Source organism: Centrocercus urophasianus, unplaced genomic scaffold, assembly GCF_019232065.1.
Source record: "Centrocercus urophasianus isolate 14NV4802_14NV808 unplaced genomic scaffold, USGS_Curo_1.0 seq_18, whole genome shotgun sequence".
NCBI classification, from domain to species: domain Eukaryota; kingdom Metazoa; phylum Chordata; class Aves; order Galliformes; family Phasianidae; genus Centrocercus; species Centrocercus urophasianus.
The window spans coordinates 2,718,561-2,738,405 of NW_024884733.1; the positions used below are offsets into that span (position 1 = coordinate 2,718,561).

Below are 19,845 nucleotides of genomic sequence, written 5' to 3' on the forward strand. Positions count from 1 at the left end.
CTTCTGCTTCTCTCATAATTCACCATGGTAAACTTAACCACGTTCCCAGTTCAAAAAGGAGAGGAGGGCACCAGACGCACCATATCTTTCTGAAGCTGAAGACGTCTCTGTGTTCTTTTCTGATTTTCTTTCACACTGCTGTCCAGATTTGCAAATTTGGATGTTCCTTCCTGTAAGGGATGTAAAAGGCAGTTATTGGAGGAGGTAAGTGGTGAGCTGACAACTACGTCTGTGTAAAATCATTGCAAATGTGTTTAACAAGGCAAGCTAGGTTAGCACAGTTACTTGGGCATACATGCATGTGCTGCTTTTCTGGGTCTTGTGCACTACCTGGGGATTTTGGCAACGTCCCACCAGGTGACCATGGGGGAATTTCTCTGTAAAATAGCTCAGCTCTGGCCAAAGCCAAGCGCTATCCTAAGTCTCCTAGGAGTTAAAATCTGAGATGCTTAGGCATATTTAGGTGTCTGTATGCTTCTCTGATTTCTATTTAAATTCTTGATGAGGACTGCTATGAGTAAACATCTCTGTCTTATGTAATGCTTTGCTGTTTTTCTTAGGCTGTGACACAGAGATCCAACTAACCTCTGTGGCTTATTGACTAATCCAAAAACACGCAGGAAATGGAAGTAATAGGTTTTGATCTCCACAATTCCTATGAATGGATGAGCTATTTCACAATACATCTGCAGCCTTTATTTCCCCAGATCCATATGGGATGCTGGGAGTTACTGTTATTTTTTCCAGTGGCCAGATAGATATGGCATGAATCATCAGTGTCTTTTTAACCTTGCACAAAACAACAGCCTGCACTTGTAAAGAGCCTCTCACTACAACATTTACTTCTCCCAGTCACACGTAATGAACAGATGGATTGAACTCTGCATTTCCTTCCTTGACTTGAAAAATGAGCAATGGAAAAGAATTATCCATGTCCTCAAGATCTTGGAAGGTGAACGAGATTCTGTAGACTCATAGAATGGCCTGGATTGCAAAGGACCACAATGCTCATCCAGTTCCAACCCCCTGCTATGTGCAGGGTCACCAACAGGCAGGCCCAGAAGCTAAAGCTACAGCTCACAGCAGAGCCATTGTCTGGGGAGGAGAGAACAGAGCACTCCCTTCTCTGTGCCAGACAACCTGTTTTGTGCAGTGTTTTTTCTGCTCTGCACTTAAATTTGCAGGATGGATAGACAAAGTCAAACACGACCTCCTCAGGAAAACTGCTTATAGAGAAACAAAGCAAGGACTGGAAGGAGGCAGCATATGTGAATCCTCCAATCATTCCAAATCAGTCCACAAGAACTAGGAGAGGAGTTCTAGCTAATTCTATGGAATTTTTGTCCTCTCACTGCTTTCAAAATGTTTTGCAGATCTGCTTACAGCAGCTGGAGAGAGTGATGTGCTGGGAGCCAAAAGGTCTGGGCTTGGATTGGGTTGTTTCGTCCTTTTAATATTTAGTTCAAACAAACCATTCCAAACACACATTTTTCCTCTACGCTTATTACTGTCTCACCTGCTTTAAAACTGAGCTACAGGCTGACTGTAAGTGGGTGATAAACAGACTGCCAGTTCTGAATGCACTCACCAATCACTCTAGAGCTTAACAGTGTTTCAGATATCAAGGGTTAGGTACAAATGCCAGATAGACCGGATAGAACTGCCAAAAAGTAAACTAGTTAGCTGGTTTAGAGAAACTTCTTATGTAAAAATAAAAATAAAAAATTGCCACTGACACATTCCTCAGATGCTACATAATATAAGCTTCTCTGCTAGTCTTCCTCACTCCATTCAAGCTCTTGAGTTTGCTGGGGTTTGCCCAGGAGAGCACACCAGTCAAACTATTCCAGACAGAGTCTGCTTTGTTGTCCATTTGACCACACACAGAGCAGGAAGCTTGTTCCATCGAGATTCCCAGCCCTGTTTTCTGGTTCCAAGGAAGGTACAGGACAGTTGGATAAACATGTGGGTTTAATTCCTCAGCTGAAGCTCAGTGGCATTGTTCCAGTGAAGTCACAGCGGTGCAACCCAGTCAAGAATCTTGCTGGAGCTGCTTTCCACTCAGCAGTGCAAACCTGAACCTTTCCAGATCTGCTCGGAGATGAACAATGAAATCACCTCATCCTAGCAGAAAAGTGTTACAAGCGACAGAGTGTTTCTCCCCTGAAGCACTGCAGTAGCTTAGGAAGGGATGAGTTTTGGAAAATGGGCCAGCTTCAGCTTTCATTGGGATTATGAGCCTTGCAACTCAAGCTAATTCTCACCTTCATTAGCAGCTCCCTACTTGTCAAATAATTGTCATGATCTGAGAAGATATCAGACAGCTCTTCAAACATCAGCATTCTGTCCCTGCACAGGAAAAGAATTGAATAATTTAGGTCATTAGTAAGCACTTCAAATCAGATCACATTGCTCTTCAGCCTTTTTTCTTCCTCATGAATCAGTAACAGCAAAACATATAAAAAAATAACATCAAGGTGCACTCAAGGAGATTCAGCACATCTCCTAGGAACCCTCCAGAGACCTTGTGGTGCTCCAAGGCAGAGCTTTATTTGACAGCACCATACAAGCTACAGGTACTAAGATTCAGACTCTGAATAGGATTTTCAGTCATACTAGTATAAAATTCCTGTAGGAAAGTGGATAAATGGATAACAAGGAGCAGAATACTTGCTGTGAGACATATCCCAAGTACTTAATTTTTGCCTTGTTTGATGCTCTCTGGAAAGCTAGAAGCATTTGATGCATAAGATCCTTTTTGTTGTCCAGGACTGCAGACTTGAGATAGCAATATTTTGAACAGGAAAACAGGGCAGTGGAAGGAAAGTGCAATGGGCTGTGGGAGATCAGTATGCTGAAAAGGATGGAAGAGTCCCAGTGCCCCCTGAGAACAAGCTGATCCCTGAACAGCAAAGAGAAGCAGTCAGACCCAAAAAAGGGGTCTGAGCCTAACAGGAATGACAGGTTCTCCTGAAAGAGAACAGATGTCCATGAAGGAGCAGAGTGGGAAGGCTGAGAAAAAGGTGATAAAGAGAAAAAGCACTTCTTGCCTTTGGGGCCAGCCACAGGAACAGTCAAAACAAGGGGTGAGGGGGGGCTTACTTTGGAACAGCTGCCCAGGTCTTCTTTAGCCGATAGATGGAGTTGGACTGCAGTGCTGAAACGATGGCTCTCAAGGAAGAAAAATTCTTCAGGATCCTACATTCCTACAAAAGGAGTGGTTAGAAATACAGGAGCATTAAAGGTCAGCATTATGGCTAGGTTAGTGCTGTTCTGTTTGACCGGTGTCATGCTTGCTACATATTCTCCCTGCTAAGTAGGCAGCTGTACAAATACCGAGCATCAAAAATATCATCCCCCCTCCAAACACCAAATGCTTTATGGGCTTTGGCACTTATATCTTGTTTTCCTCACTTTCATGTACTTGTGAAGACGCTGCAGAATTATGGAGTCCAGCCCTAGAAAAAAATAAGTTGAACTGAGCTCACAAAGCCAGGCTAAAGAGCAGAATTGTTACGCTTCCTAAAAGGCCCTTTATAGATACCAACCCCTTATGCTCTTTAGGGGAAAAAAAAACAGGCTTCACCTCTTTGTATGTGGTATTTAAAATGTAAACCCTCAGTCCATTAAAACTAAAGACATAATTGGAATAACCAGTTATTCAAGTACGTGCACCCTGTTAAAGAGTAAACCTTCTAAGTTTTTCCAGATCTGGGATCAAATCCTGACAGAGAGATTTGGTTCATGGGCATTTCCTGTGGAGCTCTGCTATGGCAAAATCTCCTATGGAGAGCAGGCTGCCCAGAGCCACATCCAGCCTGGCCTTGACTGCCTCCAGGGATGCGGCATCCACAACCTCCTTGGGCAACCTGTTCCTGTGCCTCACCACCCCAGACTAAGATATGGCTAAGAAGAACTTGTGAAGACCAAGTTCAAGATCATGTGGTAGGACACACAAGACCTGAAAGCTAATTTTGCATGGTTTGCAGCCAAAGAAGGCACAGCTCTGACACCTCTGAGAACAAAACCCTTCTTTCTTCATGTTCAGCTTGAAATTCAGGCTGTGGAAAATATAGATTTAGAGGCAAATTCTTAACATTTCTTTTTCTCAAGTATGACAGGAGTTATGACTGGAAGCTCCAGTTCGGAACCATCTTGACTTAAAATGCATGTCATATGATTAAAAGCTCATTAGGAATTCAATACTGGATTTCATGTTCTCAGTGTTCTAACTGACTGCTGCCTAAACTTTAGCAAACTCCCATTTGCATATAAGAATTTTTTAGACTGCTTTGGACGATTTCATTTCACGCTGCGTCCTTCTCAAGGGGAAAACCAGAAAGAATCCTGCAAAGTGCTCCGAAAGAACTCGGATTTTTTTTTTTAATTAAGCATAACAGGATACTAATTATTCCATTTTTACTTTTTATTTTTAAAGAAAATACTGTCTGAATAAAATTGGCTCCTGCTTAGATGGAGGTGGAGTGAAGAGGGCTGCAGTTTATTCAGCTTTCCTTGTAATCTAAGAAACTGGATCCAGAATTGATGAACAGATAAGAAATGCAGAACTCCACGCTGCTAAGATACAGAGTTAGCTGTCAGTGAATAACTGCACTTTAATGAGTGGATTATTTTCTAATTCAGGCATCTGACTATTCCAAACACTCATTTGCATGCACAAAGCAAGCAACTTTCTTCAGAAGTGGGCAGCTGACTCTATATGCAAGTAGCTGTTTTACATGTGCAATTATTCTGCAGAGTGTGCACATGCATTTTCATGTGCCTAGCAAAGACTGGAGTTTTTAATTAAGTGCATGAACTAAGTAAAGGGAGATTGGATTTATAGAGGTGAAGAACCAAGTTCTCCACCCACAGAAAAAGTATTACAGTGCCTGGCCTGGCTTCCCTGGCCCTTCCTGCTGCCCTCTGATGAGCAAGATGCAGCTCCATGCTTGCTTGCCCAGACTGCAGCCCAGCTTGCTCCAGGAAGGCCCCATTAACTGGAGATCTGCACACAGGAAATAAGAACCAAACTTCCTAATCCATTCACATGGTCTATAAAGTGGGCAGCAGATAACAATTCGACATAAGTGCCGAAGTAGAGGTGAAAGAACTTCCCCATACCAGTTTTCTGAACCATGCAGTTGCTGGAGCTTAAGTGCCAGTACTAACAATGCTGCCTCTGGAAGTACAGACGTGCACTGTCAAGGTTGGAAGGTCTCTGTTTGGCTTGAGCCTTTTATGACTGCTTGTTTTGTAGAGCTTTGAAAGAATCCATGTGATTCTTCAAACATAGTCAACAGATATCCATATTAAAGTGCTTTAAAGTTCCTTTCAAAAAGGAGACCTAGATTTAGGTGCCAGCAGCCCTGAAAGGGACCTATTAAAAAGCTTACAGTAAAATATAACTGATAAAGTCTAAGAAATAAGGTAACTAGAGTTATGCAAAGAAGGTATGGAAAACTCTGCTGTGCCAAGATAACACACAATCTCTTAAAAGACAAAGGAATTGAGGCGAAAAGGAAGAATGTATTAGAGAGAAATAAATATAAGGCAGTGAAAAAGTAGAAAAGTAAGATGATGAGACCAGTGCCATATCGTACCACTACTTGCTCTGTCCACCTGCCCCATCCCAAACCCAGCTGGTTTGCAGACCCAATGTAAACAAGGAATAATTTAGTAAGCAAATGACTCTTTAGCCTCAAGAACTGTTCAGAACAAAAGAGCATAAACAATAATTTCATTTTTTTCTCATGATAAAAAAGGCTACTACTACTTAGAAGTTATTTTTTTCTGCACTTAAAATCCAGTACTTAACTTTCATATATACATACACGTATATTTAGATGTATGTGTATGAAAACACAACAGTTATGCTGTCTTCCACCATACCTGGCTTCACCTCTCACATCATTTGCATATGCAGGAGAGGGAGGCTGATGCTCACTGACTGAATATTAACAGCCAAAGCAAGTGAAGTGCAAAGCTCACTCTAACTGCCTACTGCCTACACCACTGCCAGTTTTCCGTTTCTATTTGATTTTATTCTAACATTTGGTGATATAATAGAATCACAGAGTAGTTTGGGTTGGAAAAGAGTTTCAAGCACACCCAGTTCCAATGCCCTGCCATGTACAGAGACACCTCCAGGTTCTCAAATCCCAATCTCCAACCTGGTCTTGAACGCTTCCAGGGATGGAGCAACCACAGCTTCTCTTGGCAGCCTGTGTCAGTGCCCCACCACCCCTACCAAACATAATTTCCTCCTCCCATTATTTTTTTTTTTTTAGCTTAAAACTGTTAGCCCTTGTGCTGTCACTGCACTGCCTGATAAAGGAAGTGTAGTGGGGATCAACCACCACATCATTTCTATCACTGATATGAGCAGTACTTTCTTACCAGGGAACTCAACTGATTGAATTTATATCCATCTTACCATCAATGTTACATTATCAAGTGTGCAGCGCTCCCCATCTGCAAGGCACATTATCTGCCTCATTTATTAATTAGCATTCCCCACCCTGCAAAGAGACAAACATCAACCCAATTTCCATATGGGAAAAGGAACTAGGGAAAAGGTGGCAGTATCAATCTTCTATTAGCAAGAAAGCTGGTCAAATCTAGAAAGAATCAGAGCTAAGTTTGGCCTGAGATCAATGCACACAATCCCTTCTTCGTCTCCCTCACTCCAAAGCACCTGCATGAGGAACATCAAACAATCTAGAATAAATGCTTTACATGTGCAATATGAATCCACTTCTCAATGATCTTGGCCCTCTGCTGTGTTTTGAGTTCTTTGCTCTTCAGGATAGTGCTGACAACACATTTGGTAACCGCGTTGAACTGAGAGATGGTGGCTCTGATGGTAGGTGCCAGATGCTTGTTTTCTTTTTTATCCCTTTGAGACCAGATGCATCCCAAACAGTGGTGGGGCACAACTTTCTTGAAGAGCTTCTAGAGTGAAACAGAGGTGTCTAAGTCAGCAGGATCCTCCTAGGTCTCTACTGTTTGCAAGAAATGCATGTTAGAAGTCCAGTGCCATATTAAAATATAAATATTTGCTTTCTCTTAGCTTAAAATATAAACTTCAGCATACTGCTTGTAGGCTTGATGCCCTAGAATAACTGCCAGCTAAACCTTTGGAATATAAGAGACACATATATATTAGTAGTGCAACTGAGGGGAAATTTGTTAAAAAATAATGCTGTTTTGAAGCAGAATGGCACAGCCAAACCAAATCACAATTGGAGTATGTATACGTTTTTAGACCACATAACAACATAATAAAAAAAAAAAAAAACAAAAAAAAAACCCACACACAAAAAAAGGCTACATAATATACATAGTATACACCAACATTGTCCACTTCTTTTATTAGTTGTCTTTTTTTTTAAAATCTTCAGAATGACTGAAGGAAAAAGCCCAGAAAATGAAGGAGGTTTGGATGACCAAGCAGAGCTACGTTCTGTGGCCCAGAACTAGACTTATTCGGGAGCACTGTTTATATTGAAATCATTAAAAAGGGAATAACACAAGAAAAAACTCAGAAGCCCAGCAGTATTTCCCCTAGCATTTCAAGTAGTACATATACTGTACATACTGCATCCATGTACGTCAGCTGCTCTGCCACAAGGTCTTCCTGGAAAATAGAGAATTCTTCTGGACCACTGATTTCCATTTCCTCTTCATCATACAGATTACAGGGGGAAGTGCTATGGAACTCATCTGTGCAGGATGGAAAACATGACTTAGTAAACAGTGAATCAGAGCAGCTGTTACTGTGATTACATTCCAAAACCATTGCATGAGGAATGTTCTTACACCCAGAGTTCACCTCCTGAATGTGGAAAGAAAAGAATGTATCAGGTATAGGGGCACAATATGGACCACATGGATAATAATGAAGAGAAGCTATTCCAGCATTGCACACCATTTCCCAGGTGTTCCTGTGTCACCTTTTGGCTACCACAGTTTGGAACAAAGACACATTAGAAAAAAACAAAGCCACAAAGAAATACGCCCACAGTGAAGGAGGAAGTCAAACAGAAAATCCCTAAAATAAATCCTCTTCAAATCCCTTTTACTGGAAGGTGACAATAAGTACAAAAGAATGGGGAGAAAAAAAAAAAAAAGAAAATTGGACTTTCCCTTTTGTTGAAGTCTAACAGCAAAAGCATTGTGTTTACTACCAGAGAGATTTCATTAACAAAAACAAGCAGTGCATTTCAGAGTACGTTATGCAATCCTTTGTATTCAATTAAAGCAGAGCAAACATTAAAGCAACAAGACAGATAGCAGTACTTTGCTGCTTTTTAAAATACTTGGCTCTCACAAACTTGCAAAACGTAATTATCAGTGTAACTTCCTACAGTTCTGCTGTAACAAATTATATGTCCACCATTTCCATCTGTACATTCCAACTGCACCATTTGATGACTCGATGATCTCTTGAGGTCCCTTCCAACCCCAGCAATTCTGTGGTTCTGTCTGACCCAGGCTGACTCACCTTGCTTTGTATTGCTCAAGCTGCTGGTGCTGAGGCTGGGAGCAGCTTCTAGCTGTGCAGCTGGCACTGCCACCTACTCTGCTGGGATGGGTGATGGCAGCACTGAATGGAGGTTTGATTACAGAAACCAATCTGTTGGATTTTAGGAAGTTTTTCACACAGACGGTGGTGAGGCACTGGAACAGGTTGCCCAAGGAGGTTGTGGATGCCCCATCCCTGCAGGCATTCAAGGCCAGGCTGGATGTGGCTCTGGGCAGCTTGGTCTGCTGGTTGGTGACCCTGCACATAGCAGGGGGTTGGAACTGGATGAGCACTGTGGTCCTTTGCAACCCAGGCCATTTTATGAGTCTATGATTAGGACCTAAATTTGTAAATTTATAGCACATTAGTGCTTTAGAACAATAATTATCAGCCGTCTTGAGATATGACTGCAGCCATGCATTACAAGATTTGAAAGAAGTTGGAGAAATGAGCAAAGATGGAGTGATGATAAAATAAGCCACAACTCAAACTCTCCTCTGTAGACCTCTCAGGTTAATTGCATTCTCCTCCTCTCCTTTTATTCTAATTCACTGTTTCTATTCTGCCCCAATTTGGAAAATGTTACCATTCAAAGTGACTTGTCTATAACTCAGAAAAGAGCCTTCTCAATTGTTGCTTTAGGAAACAAACGCAGAAAGCAGGGCTGCTGGGAACAGCTGCTCACTTTGAACAACAGATGAATCCGAATATAGCTCTTCTGAGCTGTCTTTGTTTGACCTGTGGGAACTGAACTCAGGGAAGAACATCAATGGGCACACGTCAGCAACCCAGCTCACTTACCTGTGTTCAGTAAGGAGACCGCTTGGGCTCTGTGTGCTTCTTACACACGTGTTAATGAGCAAGAAAAGTTGGCACTGCACCACGTTATGCACTGACATAGCATTTCTGGGATATTCAGCAAGGAAGACTTTAGTCTAGGAATGAAATGTTTCTTTTCTCTCATTTCCTTTATCCTTTATTCCATTAATTACTCCCACTTGCCTCTCTGCCAAACCTGGAAGTTGGTTTTAGCTCCCATTCACACACTATGGGACCTCCTATGACATTTCAGCTTATGGCACAGGAAACTTATGAAGCAGGATAAGGGTATGTGTCAAGCTTGACACTGCACACAGCATATCTGCATTACCACAGTTCTCTATTGTTTCAGTAGATTGTGACCCCCAATAACGTAAGCTTTTCCTCTGTCCTTGGATACCAAGCAGCCAGCCACTCAAATAGGAAAAAACAGCCACATACACTTCCTTTGACATGGTGGTAACTAGGAAGAAAAGCTTCATAGCAACAAGGCTGTGTGACTCAGGCTGTATTTTGTCGCAGCCCAGTAAGATGAGCTTTTTGGTTTTGTTTTTTATTGATTTAGGGTTGATTTTGGTTTTGCTGTTTTGTGTTTGTTTTTTTGTTGGTTTTTTTTTTTTTTTTTTTTTTTTCTGTGAGGGTTGAAGTAAGAGGACCAGCTGAATAGCAGCTTGTTTCTTTTAACTCTGTGACAATGGGGAATCTGCTGACAGTTAACCACTCAGCTGCTGCAGCAGTCTTGAGACTTTGGCTGAACATCATAAGTGCTGGGACTCCCAGTCCTCCCCAGAATGAACAGAAGGCTCCCACGCTGTACTGTACTATTCACACAGAACCTGATGTCTCATTCAGAAATTAAAAAAGAATGAAGTCACTGGTGAGCCTCACAATATTACCAGTTAGCGTGAGTGTTAATAAAATGTAGTCTACGTAAATCCCAAGGTACCATTCAGCATGTGAAAACAAGGAAAGAAAGAAGGGAAGGTAGCTTACAATCGTTTTCTATTTCTTGCTTCTGGAACTGCTCCAAAAGGTTCTGTGCCCTCCTCTCTGGGTCAGAGCCAGGCATGCTCCTCTGCAGGTATTCCAGCAACTTCAGCAAACATGGGTAGCTGGGAGGCTCTCTGAAGTCCTCAGAGCACTGATCGAGCCATGCTCGTAAGATTGATGCTATTGCACTGAAAGCAAATACACAGAGAGCACATAGCTTGTACAGCTTCTGCCAATTGCGTGTATCTATATAAAAATGTAAACACCACGACATTCATATCCCTCATGAAGGCAGTACAAGGATGTTTCTGAGCACAGAATTTAATTTGTTCTTTTCTATGCATGGAATCTTACTAAGATATCGCTCAGATTTTGCAGGGACTTGAGTGAAGCTGCTTCTGATTTGCTCTACTACAAGTAAATCCAACTACAGCCCCAGAATGCACAGTATTGAAGAATCAAAATCCGTTTAAGTAATACTGAGACCTTTCTATTAAATTCAGGATATCAAATAGTAATACATAAAGCAATTAAGAAAATAAATTAAAAATTAACCATCTCCCAAGCATATAAGATCAGCATCCTCAAATAAAGCCCAAACATTTCCTAACTCTTGGATTCATTCTAGTCCTGCTTCCCTGCATTGTACTTTGTTAAGCTAGAAAGGCAAGACTTGCCAACTACTTTGGAGTCAGCCTTTGTTTAAGCAGTTGAAGTATCTTCGCTTAGCTGTACCGTGACCACGTTTGAATGACTACCAGTCATAATGCACACAATCAGAAGGAGAATATAATTTCTTAATTCACTCCTGCACCAGTGGGAAATGCTGCAGCACAGCACGGCTGCAATGTTTGCTCAGTTACTGTTCCCTGGGACGTTGTGGAAAAATACAAGGGAGGAAGAAGGTATTTGTGGCTCCTTCAGGATAGGAGCTTCCTGGTGGAAGTGCTAAATCAAACACTTCCTCTGGTGTCTTTCCTCTCATCAATCACACTGCCCAGCCTGGGAATGCAGTCCCAAGCAGAGTCCTGCACAATCAAAGGTGTCTGCTTTCTTAGAAGAGAGGCTGCCCATTCACCAAGGCTGTGTGTGCTGGAAAAAGCAGTGTAAGCCTGAACCCCCATGTGTGCAGATCGTTAGTGAGACTGTCGTGTGTGTGCAGATAAAAGACTCACCATGACTTGTGCAGCATGGACAGCATGGCATTGCCAGCTCTCCACAGCAGGCTGGAAGAGCTGAGATGGCTGAGCCCAGAAAACAGATAGGGTCTGCTAATCTCTGGATAAATTGTGTAACAGAAACATTAGCAGAATGTGGATTTTACCCTTAGTTCAAAGAGAAGGAGGCACCATCAAATTATGCCATGCAAGAAGGTATGCCTCTCTCATGGAAGGAAAGGATGCTTGAAAATTATAGGAACTTTTTAAGAAATGAAAGACTCTGAGAGCTTCCTATCCACGATTCCATGAGCATGACACACCAACAAGGACCTGTCTCACAGACACGTAGGGTGGTACTGAGAACAGGACATGACATGAAAGCAAAGCGCTCTGTTCCATAAGGAAATGCACCACTGACATCAAAATCCCTGAGAAAAGGAAGTCTCAGATATTTTCTCTGCGACACTAAGACTACTCCTCTATTTCAAGCCTCTTCCAGCCAACAGTCAATAGAGGCTGCAGCAAGAAAGAGGGGTGAGCTGCACTTTCTGCTGTCATGGAAAGTCGGGGGAGATGTCTAGGAGAGAAGAAATGCAGTATTTTAGGGAAGCAGCTCTTCACACTGCCTTCAGAAAGCAGCTGAGATGAGCTAAGTGAAGCAGTCCTGGATCGCAGCAGGTCTCACTCGGCTCCACAGCTCCCTAGGATTCTGCTGTGTAGTTAGAGGTGAGAACTTAGCCCCACAGTGAAAACATTATTCACATCTACAGAAACCTTCTGATCAAGTAGTGCCTCTTCCACTAACCTCATTTCACAATGCCCTCATTCAATAACAGTATCCCATATTCATACACAATACATGAAGAGAAGGGCTGGGCTTTCAGGAGCAACCTCTAACCGTAGGCATGCAGTCTGAGACACCAACATGGCAGCTCAGTGAGCATCTGTACTCCCCTCATGGCAACCAGGCACCTGGCCTTCAAAGTTTCTGAGAGTCCTCAAAAGCATGGTATGCAGAAGTAGTGGCTCCAGGTTTGTCACATTAACAGCTGGAAAACACAGAGCTACAAGCCAGGAGGACCTGTCTCTCAATTTGTTCAATATGAACAGAGATTTCACATTTAGACCGCTGTACAGTGAAGAAGATGGAAGCCAGCCAAGACAGCTTTCCTTGCAGAGCTGCACACAGATGCTACCAGCATCTGCTGTTAACCAGCAACACCTGGTTAATTCAGCTGCTTGGTGGCACTCAGAATAAACTAATAATTAAAGAAGGGTAAAGATTGCCTCTCCCATTCTATTCCTTACACCCTGTCTAACTTTCAGTCCCAAACAGATGCCATTTTACAAGCTCTATTCACTTCACTAGTCTGTTGTTTCTTTTATTTCCCTCTCTGATATTGTGACAACTTCAAACTTGTAATTAGTGACAGTGTTTGGAAAGCTGTCAGTAATACTGCTCAGTTAGGCTTGCTGACAGGAAAAAATCTGCAATTAAAATTTTAGAGCTACAAAGAGTATTTGGAACCAAAAATTAACATACAAACACACACTGTGCTTCAGGTTCTACTGCAAATATGAAATACAGATCACGCAGCTCCAAAGATTCGTCACATTTGAAAACCACTTGGGAATGGATTTTCACACCTCTGCCCAGACAAGCTTTCAGTGCACGCAGCAAGGAAGCAAGCTCTTCCCAGGTTAAGGTCATGGGTGCCAAACCTTTCACTGGGAGCTCCAGGACTGCTTTTCTCAGCTGGGATAAATGCCATGCCATCATACAGGGAAGCCAGCATCACCAGCTCCACTTCCCAAGAAGGATGATCACTGCCACAACAGTCAGCCATCCCCAGTGATGCTCCCAAGCCCTCACTCCTGCTTCCCCACACTTCCAATTGTCCCCTTTTTGTCCCCTGCTCTGTGCCTCCTTTCCCCACACCACAAACTCACTGTCATTCCTACTGATTCCACTGCCACAGAATAGGTTGAATAGGTATTTCTTTTTTTATGAGCATTTACCAGTTCTGCAATGATTTCAAAGCAGGAGCCTCTCCCCAGGACACTTTTTTGTACTAATATTGTTCACATACTGAGCTCAGTTTCCAGAGGCCTGGTTGATGGCCGCTTTCATAAGCTGAAGAATAAACAGAGCTGAACACGGACCCAGTCTCCCAGAACAGGGTGAAGAGTTCACAGCCATTACAGACACAGATTTCTTTGCCAGCAAAATAATTTCAGTCGAGAGGGGAAATAGGAAAGAGAAAAAAGGTACACTCTAGCCTACTGACCTCCTATCACTTGACTTCCTAATTGGTGCGTCAGGGAGGAAAGCTTTCTGAAAACGAGCTGGAGGGCTGCCCGCAGCTTGCAGGAGCTTTACTTTTGCTCCCTACACTCCCTACACTTGATAGATCCAGAGACAGATAGCAATGGGAGCATTCCAAGATCTCAGACAGGAAAGAAACATCACAGACTGCATTTTTCATGGGCTGATTATGAGCTATAAATTCTTACTTTCCTATATTTGCAGCTTGTAAGAAAAACTTTTTAATGTTTAAATCCCATCCTTCCAACCACGGACTCTGGGCTCTGCTCAAAAATGCTTTCAAGTTTTGCACCCTTCAGAAAATCTTGCAATTTCTGCACCACCCTTGCTTAAAACATTTCAGACTTTAAAACCTATATATCGGAAGACGCACGTGTGGTTTTGTTGCCTTACAAATGGAAACACAGAACTACTCATCCACTCACTAGCTTCCATGAAACAGGGCAAGACCATGGTAGCTCTGAGCCTAACATCACTGTTAAACTGAGCCAGCAGAGCATAGACAAGGTGGAGAATGAGCTCTCCTATCACACAGACATGAGTGATTCAGTAGGTTACACAGCGATTCTGCAAAAGCCACTCTCAGGTCTCCCCAAAGCCTTTTCCTTCCCATGCTGAACAGCCCCAGCTCTCAGCCTTTTCTCATAGGCAGGTATTCCTCTTTTGGATCATTTCTGTGGCCCTCCTCTGGGTGCACTCCAACAGGTCCACATCTTTTCTGCACTGAAACTCAACATTTAACTATCAGTTAAAAGTTAACCAAGGAGGAATCCGAGTCTGGGAATAGAGATTACAGCTATCAGCTCATATCACCAAAAGCACTGTTTGCATCTATCTCATCTGCAACACACAACAGTTCGGTCACCTGAAGTCCTCAAGTGGCATTAGTTGCTTGGCCATAAGATGCCCTTCCCACAACAGGTCAAGGAGCTTGAAATATCTTACACATGCCTATCTCATTAAAACTTCCCATCATTTCATCATACTGATAATTTTCATTTATATTTAGCACGTGTATGGTTTTATTCTGAATCGTCTTGGTGTGCTGTATCCATTATTTTCTTTTTGAAAGTCACCAGAAGTCCTGAGGTAAAAAACACACAGAGCACAGAGAGCTCCACAGATGAGAAGGCAACACCTTGACACAAGAGGATGTAGAATTAAGCAATGTTCTGGGAGTTTTGTTTACATGATGCAAGAAGAGCAAAAAGAATTGCTTGTAGCAGGAGACAGAGGGTCAAATGAGTTACTCCTTACAACTCCTTTATCAGACAATTAAGTGAGGTATGGCCTCATGTTTTTGGAAACATGGGCCGAAGTCCATCTAACTCAGACATTTGGGCATTGCATCTGACCTTTTCCAAACTTTATTCTTCTGTTTCTGGCTTTCACGTTGCTATCATAAACATTCTGGCTGTCAGAAAGCAGTGAGAAATGTGAAAAGCAAGCTATTGAACATAAAGAGGTATAAGGCAATGTTATTAAGGTCCCAAAAAGTTTGATTGTTCAGAGTTTAATCATTATTTTAAGGCCCAAGATATGCTGTCTTGTTTGTTTTGGTTTGTTTTTTTTTTTTAAGTTACAACATTACAGCACTTTGTTTAAACTTTCTGTTACTGGATGGAGATCTAAAGAAAACGGCCATACAAATTTTAAAAGAATCAGACATTTTGTATTAAACATAATTGTCAAATTGATGTTGAATAAAAAGAAAAGAATTTTTTCCATTCCTGTGTCTCAAAAATGCTAGGAATGACGCTTAAGTGAACAGGAGAAAATCCCTTTGGCAGAAAGGATCCCTAAGAAGGCATTTTGTGAGCAGAGCTGAAGTGAGCTTGGGTCAGTAACAACTCCATGTCACTGCAGTGAGTGTGAGAAGTAGCTGCTGGCTCAGACCTGGAACACCAGGCGAGGTTTACAGCTCCCACAGGGCTCCCAAACCATGCTGTGCCACAAGTGCACTCAAGCCGTCGTGTAGGTCATGCAGGTTCTTAGCTACATTAACACCAGGTGGAACACTAAAATAGTACAGGAAATTTACATGAATCAGGGCTTTTCCTTCTCAAAACACATCACAGCTCTATACCACAAGTGCAAAAAGAACAGGGAGTTTCAACACAAAGTACTAACTGGAGGCCTAACGGTACACAAAATATGACAGAATATTCCTCCTATACATACCTAAGGTTTTGCAGAAACCCCCTACTTTTTAAAAGCTCCATGAGATATCTCAGGAGCAGTGAATTCTCCTCCTGAAGTTGTTTTTTTTTTCACTTCTACAGCATTTCTTGTGGCAAACAGGAGGAAATGCTTTACATTTCTAATGCATCAAACAGAACTATAAAACATCAGATGTGTCACACCAGGAGTCTGATGAACGTAGAAGAGCCTTGTGCACAAACTCCAGGACTTCCCAAGAGAAGTTTCACCTCCAAAAATACAGAGTTAATGGCAAGAAATAGCATTGCTCCAGCACATATAACACTGAGAGCACACCTATATCATGTTTCTGTTCTATAAGACAAGAGGGTAAATGCAATTATATTGGAATTATCCCCAGACAAGAGAAAACCTGAACTACCAGAATGACGCGTTTCGCAACAGGACTACAAAGGCAGTCTCTCTTCCAGATAGCATTAATCATAGCTAAGAGACAAGTAGCCACAGCAACTGAAAGGCAATGGAAATTTTTAAGGCAGGGAAGTGAACTCACGTTTGTGCAGGATCTGTTGAAACATGTGCCCATGACATATAAATTACTCGCTTGGTAACTTCATTGTTGAACTTTCTATAAATAAGTAGTTGGGTAACAGGTATCAGGTTCAGATGTAAAAGATGAGGGCTGAAGAATCAAAATCAGCCATGCTGATGAATGAAAATGGAGTCAGATCAGCGCATTAAAAGTTGTGCTACTAGAAGAATGGGAAGACAGACCCCATCCACTGGTCATTCATCAACTGTGCAAAGATGTTGTGTGACAATTACTGTCAAGAGAGAAGACAACATGGATGCAGCAGGAAGCAGCATGATGATAAATTATGTGTGTCAGTAGAAAAACAATCCTCCTTTAAATCTAAACAAAAAGTTCTAAATCTATTTGACAAGAAGGACATGGCTGACTGCCTGTTTTCTTTCCTTTACCTTCAACATCATTCTGTCTCGTTGATGCTTGTGACCAAGTTTTAACTATCACCTGTTGTATTAAGGTTGCTTCTGGCAATCACAAAAGAGTCAGAGATATGAGCTCTCCTACCAAGTCTTCTGGGTCAAGAGGAGGAGTCCAATCCACCAGAACTTGTGGCTTTCTGTTCTCTCTAAGCATTAAAACAATTAACAAGCAGTAACATTTTGTTTCTAACTAAAGCCTTTTTTGATAGTCCTGTATCATTTATAGACGTTAATTAAGCTCTACATTTCTTCCACCTTCAGGCAAACATAATTACTTGTGTTTTCAGAGTAACACTCCTATACAAGGGGCTTTCACCAATTTATCTATGGTGCTTAAACAGAACAGTTTCTGCATGGATGACAGAAGGCAAAGCGAGCCCATTGTCCAACAATTCCATTCAGACAATGAGGGACAGGGAGGTGCTGGGCATGTTAATGGAAAATATCTGCACTGGGGACGTATGAACCATTTTAAAACAGACTCAAAACCTTCTGTCCCAACACATGCATCATCAGAAATGCAGCAAGAGAAGCAGTGTGAAGGGCAGGCCCAATATTTTAAAATAAGATGTGATTTGAATCAACAATCTGCATCAGTCTTAGGAATGAAATTATGCAGTGTATTTCACGTTCTAGAAAAATTCAACATTCTCTTCTATCTCAAAACAAACAAATTGATGCTGTAGGGTCTCTTCTTCAACTCCTCCTTGCCAAGTCAGACTTAAATTTGTTTTTTAACTGATAGATGAAATAGAATCATAGAGTGATGCTGACAACAATGTTGATTTCCAACATACTGTAATCAAATACAACTACTCAGCTACTTTTCATTGCTATAGTGCAAACCACACATCATACAGATGTCAAAGTACAAACTCTGATGACCTAAGGAACATTTTACATCCCATGTCTAAAGATAAAATGCAGTTTCATAGGATGTCAGGAAGATAACCACTTTTCTCCATGTAAACTGCATTTCAAATCAGCTCAGCTATTCTTCTTGCAACACGGGATGACATCAGAATTTAAATTTCACTCAAAAAGCAACACTGTAAATCAGAGGGGCACTAATGGAGAAGATGCATGCATGCACATGTTGCCTGGAACACCCTCAGTTACGCTCTGCAGATGCTGCTGTAATGCACAATAAAATCAGTCATAAGCAATAACTGTTTATTGCTATAGATAAGGCAGGGGAAACAAACATTCCTTGTTTGTTTAATCAATAAAATATTGGCCTAGATGTGTTCAGCTCTTGTTCAATTCCAAGACAGTTCTGCTGACTGAGAGACCTCTGGGTTACATCATTGGATACGTCTTGAGATGGTTGATACTTGGCTTTTACACAAGCTTGTTTAAGCAAGAAAACAGTGCTGCGCATTTTCAAAGGAAACAACAGCTCTGTTACCCACATCCTCCTCCAGTATGAATCCTGACTGCTGCACAGTACAAAACCACACTTACTTCCTGAGTACTGTTTTGGATTCAGAGGAATTCTGGCTCCCGACTTCTTCACAGCTTGAGGTCTCCAGGTTTCCATACCTGAAAAAGGAGATGGCTGTTTAGAGGAACACCTACGAAATGAAAACACAAGCCCAAATAAAGCGCTTCTTACACAATTATCATCATTCCCACCACGTGAGATTTCCACACAGATTTTTTCTAAGTGGTAATTGCCCATTCGTGTCAAAACTCTTGATGCAGTTGTCATGAGCAAGAATGGTGTGCAGCACTGTGAAAATGCCATTGGAAAAAGGAAACCAGAGGTACAACTCCATCAGCACAAAGCAAAATCTCACACCTACATACATAATGCTTGTGCCTTGCAGGCAGGATAATGCACTTCATACTCAATAGGAGTACCCACTGCTTCAGATACACAGCTCTACAAAGAACTTCATGGCTCCTTACAGCCAGCTTTAATGAAGGCAGACAATTACTTGCAGTACAGACTTAGGCAAGCTGATTTTAAACATTCTGTGTTTGACTAATTATGTTAGTCGAGCACCTGCAATTAATCTGAGTAGCTAGGAGAACAAGTGCATCTTTAAGTGTTTGTAACATTCTAGTAACATCAAACAAAGAAAATAGCACGGGCTGTCAGTTTGTGTAGGGAAGGATCACGGCAGAACTGCAACAAATTCATCCATAACTTTCAAAGGTTAGAAATATGAGGTGGTAGCTTTATGTTCTTCTGAAGTATCAGTCTAAGGTTTCATATGCAAGAACTGCAGATCTGTACAGAAACTGAACCAGCACAGTTTAATTCAAGCTCCTTCTCACCAGCGGGTTGTAAATAATGTGTTTTTGCACCACCCTCATGTTGACATTCTGCTCTCAATCTCAAAACTTCACAATACATTAAAATAAGTTTCAACAATATGATGCCAGGGGTTTAACATTGGAATGTTCAATACTGATGGAAACTGAGGCACAGAAAGATCAGTGGTTTTAATGCACAGCTCATTCCAGTGCATTACAAAGTAAACCCAAACTAATGAAGGCAAGCTCCTCAGATAGCAGCAGTGTGGCTGCAGCTGTAAGGAGGTCACTTTGGGCTTCCTTAACCTTGAGAGTACCACAGTAGGACCACTTGTGTTATCTGCAACAATGGCTTATTTAAAACTGGCTCCTGCATCTCCAGCTGCATGTAGACACAACAAAAATGTTGTTTCCACTTATCTGTTGCAAAGCTGAGAGCAAAATATGACTGCTTGATCCCAGTATCTTAGTCCGACCAACACGCTGTCCCTCGTTCAACACAAGACCAGTAGTGAAGACTTCAGAAATCTCAGCATTATGTCTGCCCACAAAACAAAGGTATAACACATACATAAACACTTGCAAAACTACAC

General features: G+C 41.8%; 1 protein-coding gene across 2 annotated transcripts in view; it reads right to left on the reverse strand.

The window, feature by feature from the left end:
* Positions 1–19,845, reverse strand: part of RGL1 (ral guanine nucleotide dissociation stimulator like 1) — a 64,769-nt gene that overhangs the window by 11,550 nt on the left and 33,374 nt on the right. For both annotated transcript variants that reach the window (XM_042819012.1, XM_042819013.1), the window contains exons 4-10: positions 18,455–18,532; positions 10,340–10,524; positions 7,601–7,725; positions 6,739–6,954; positions 3,103–3,206; positions 2,265–2,349; positions 81–170 (exon numbers count right to left, since the gene is read on the reverse strand). In XM_042819012.1, the coding sequence (XP_042674946.1) occupies positions 81–170; positions 2,265–2,349; positions 3,103–3,206; positions 6,739–6,954; positions 7,601–7,725; positions 10,340–10,524; positions 18,455–18,532 (883 nt within the window). The remainder of the gene's footprint in view (positions 1–80; positions 171–2,264; positions 2,350–3,102; positions 3,207–6,738; positions 6,955–7,600; positions 7,726–10,339; positions 10,525–18,454; positions 18,533–19,845) is intronic.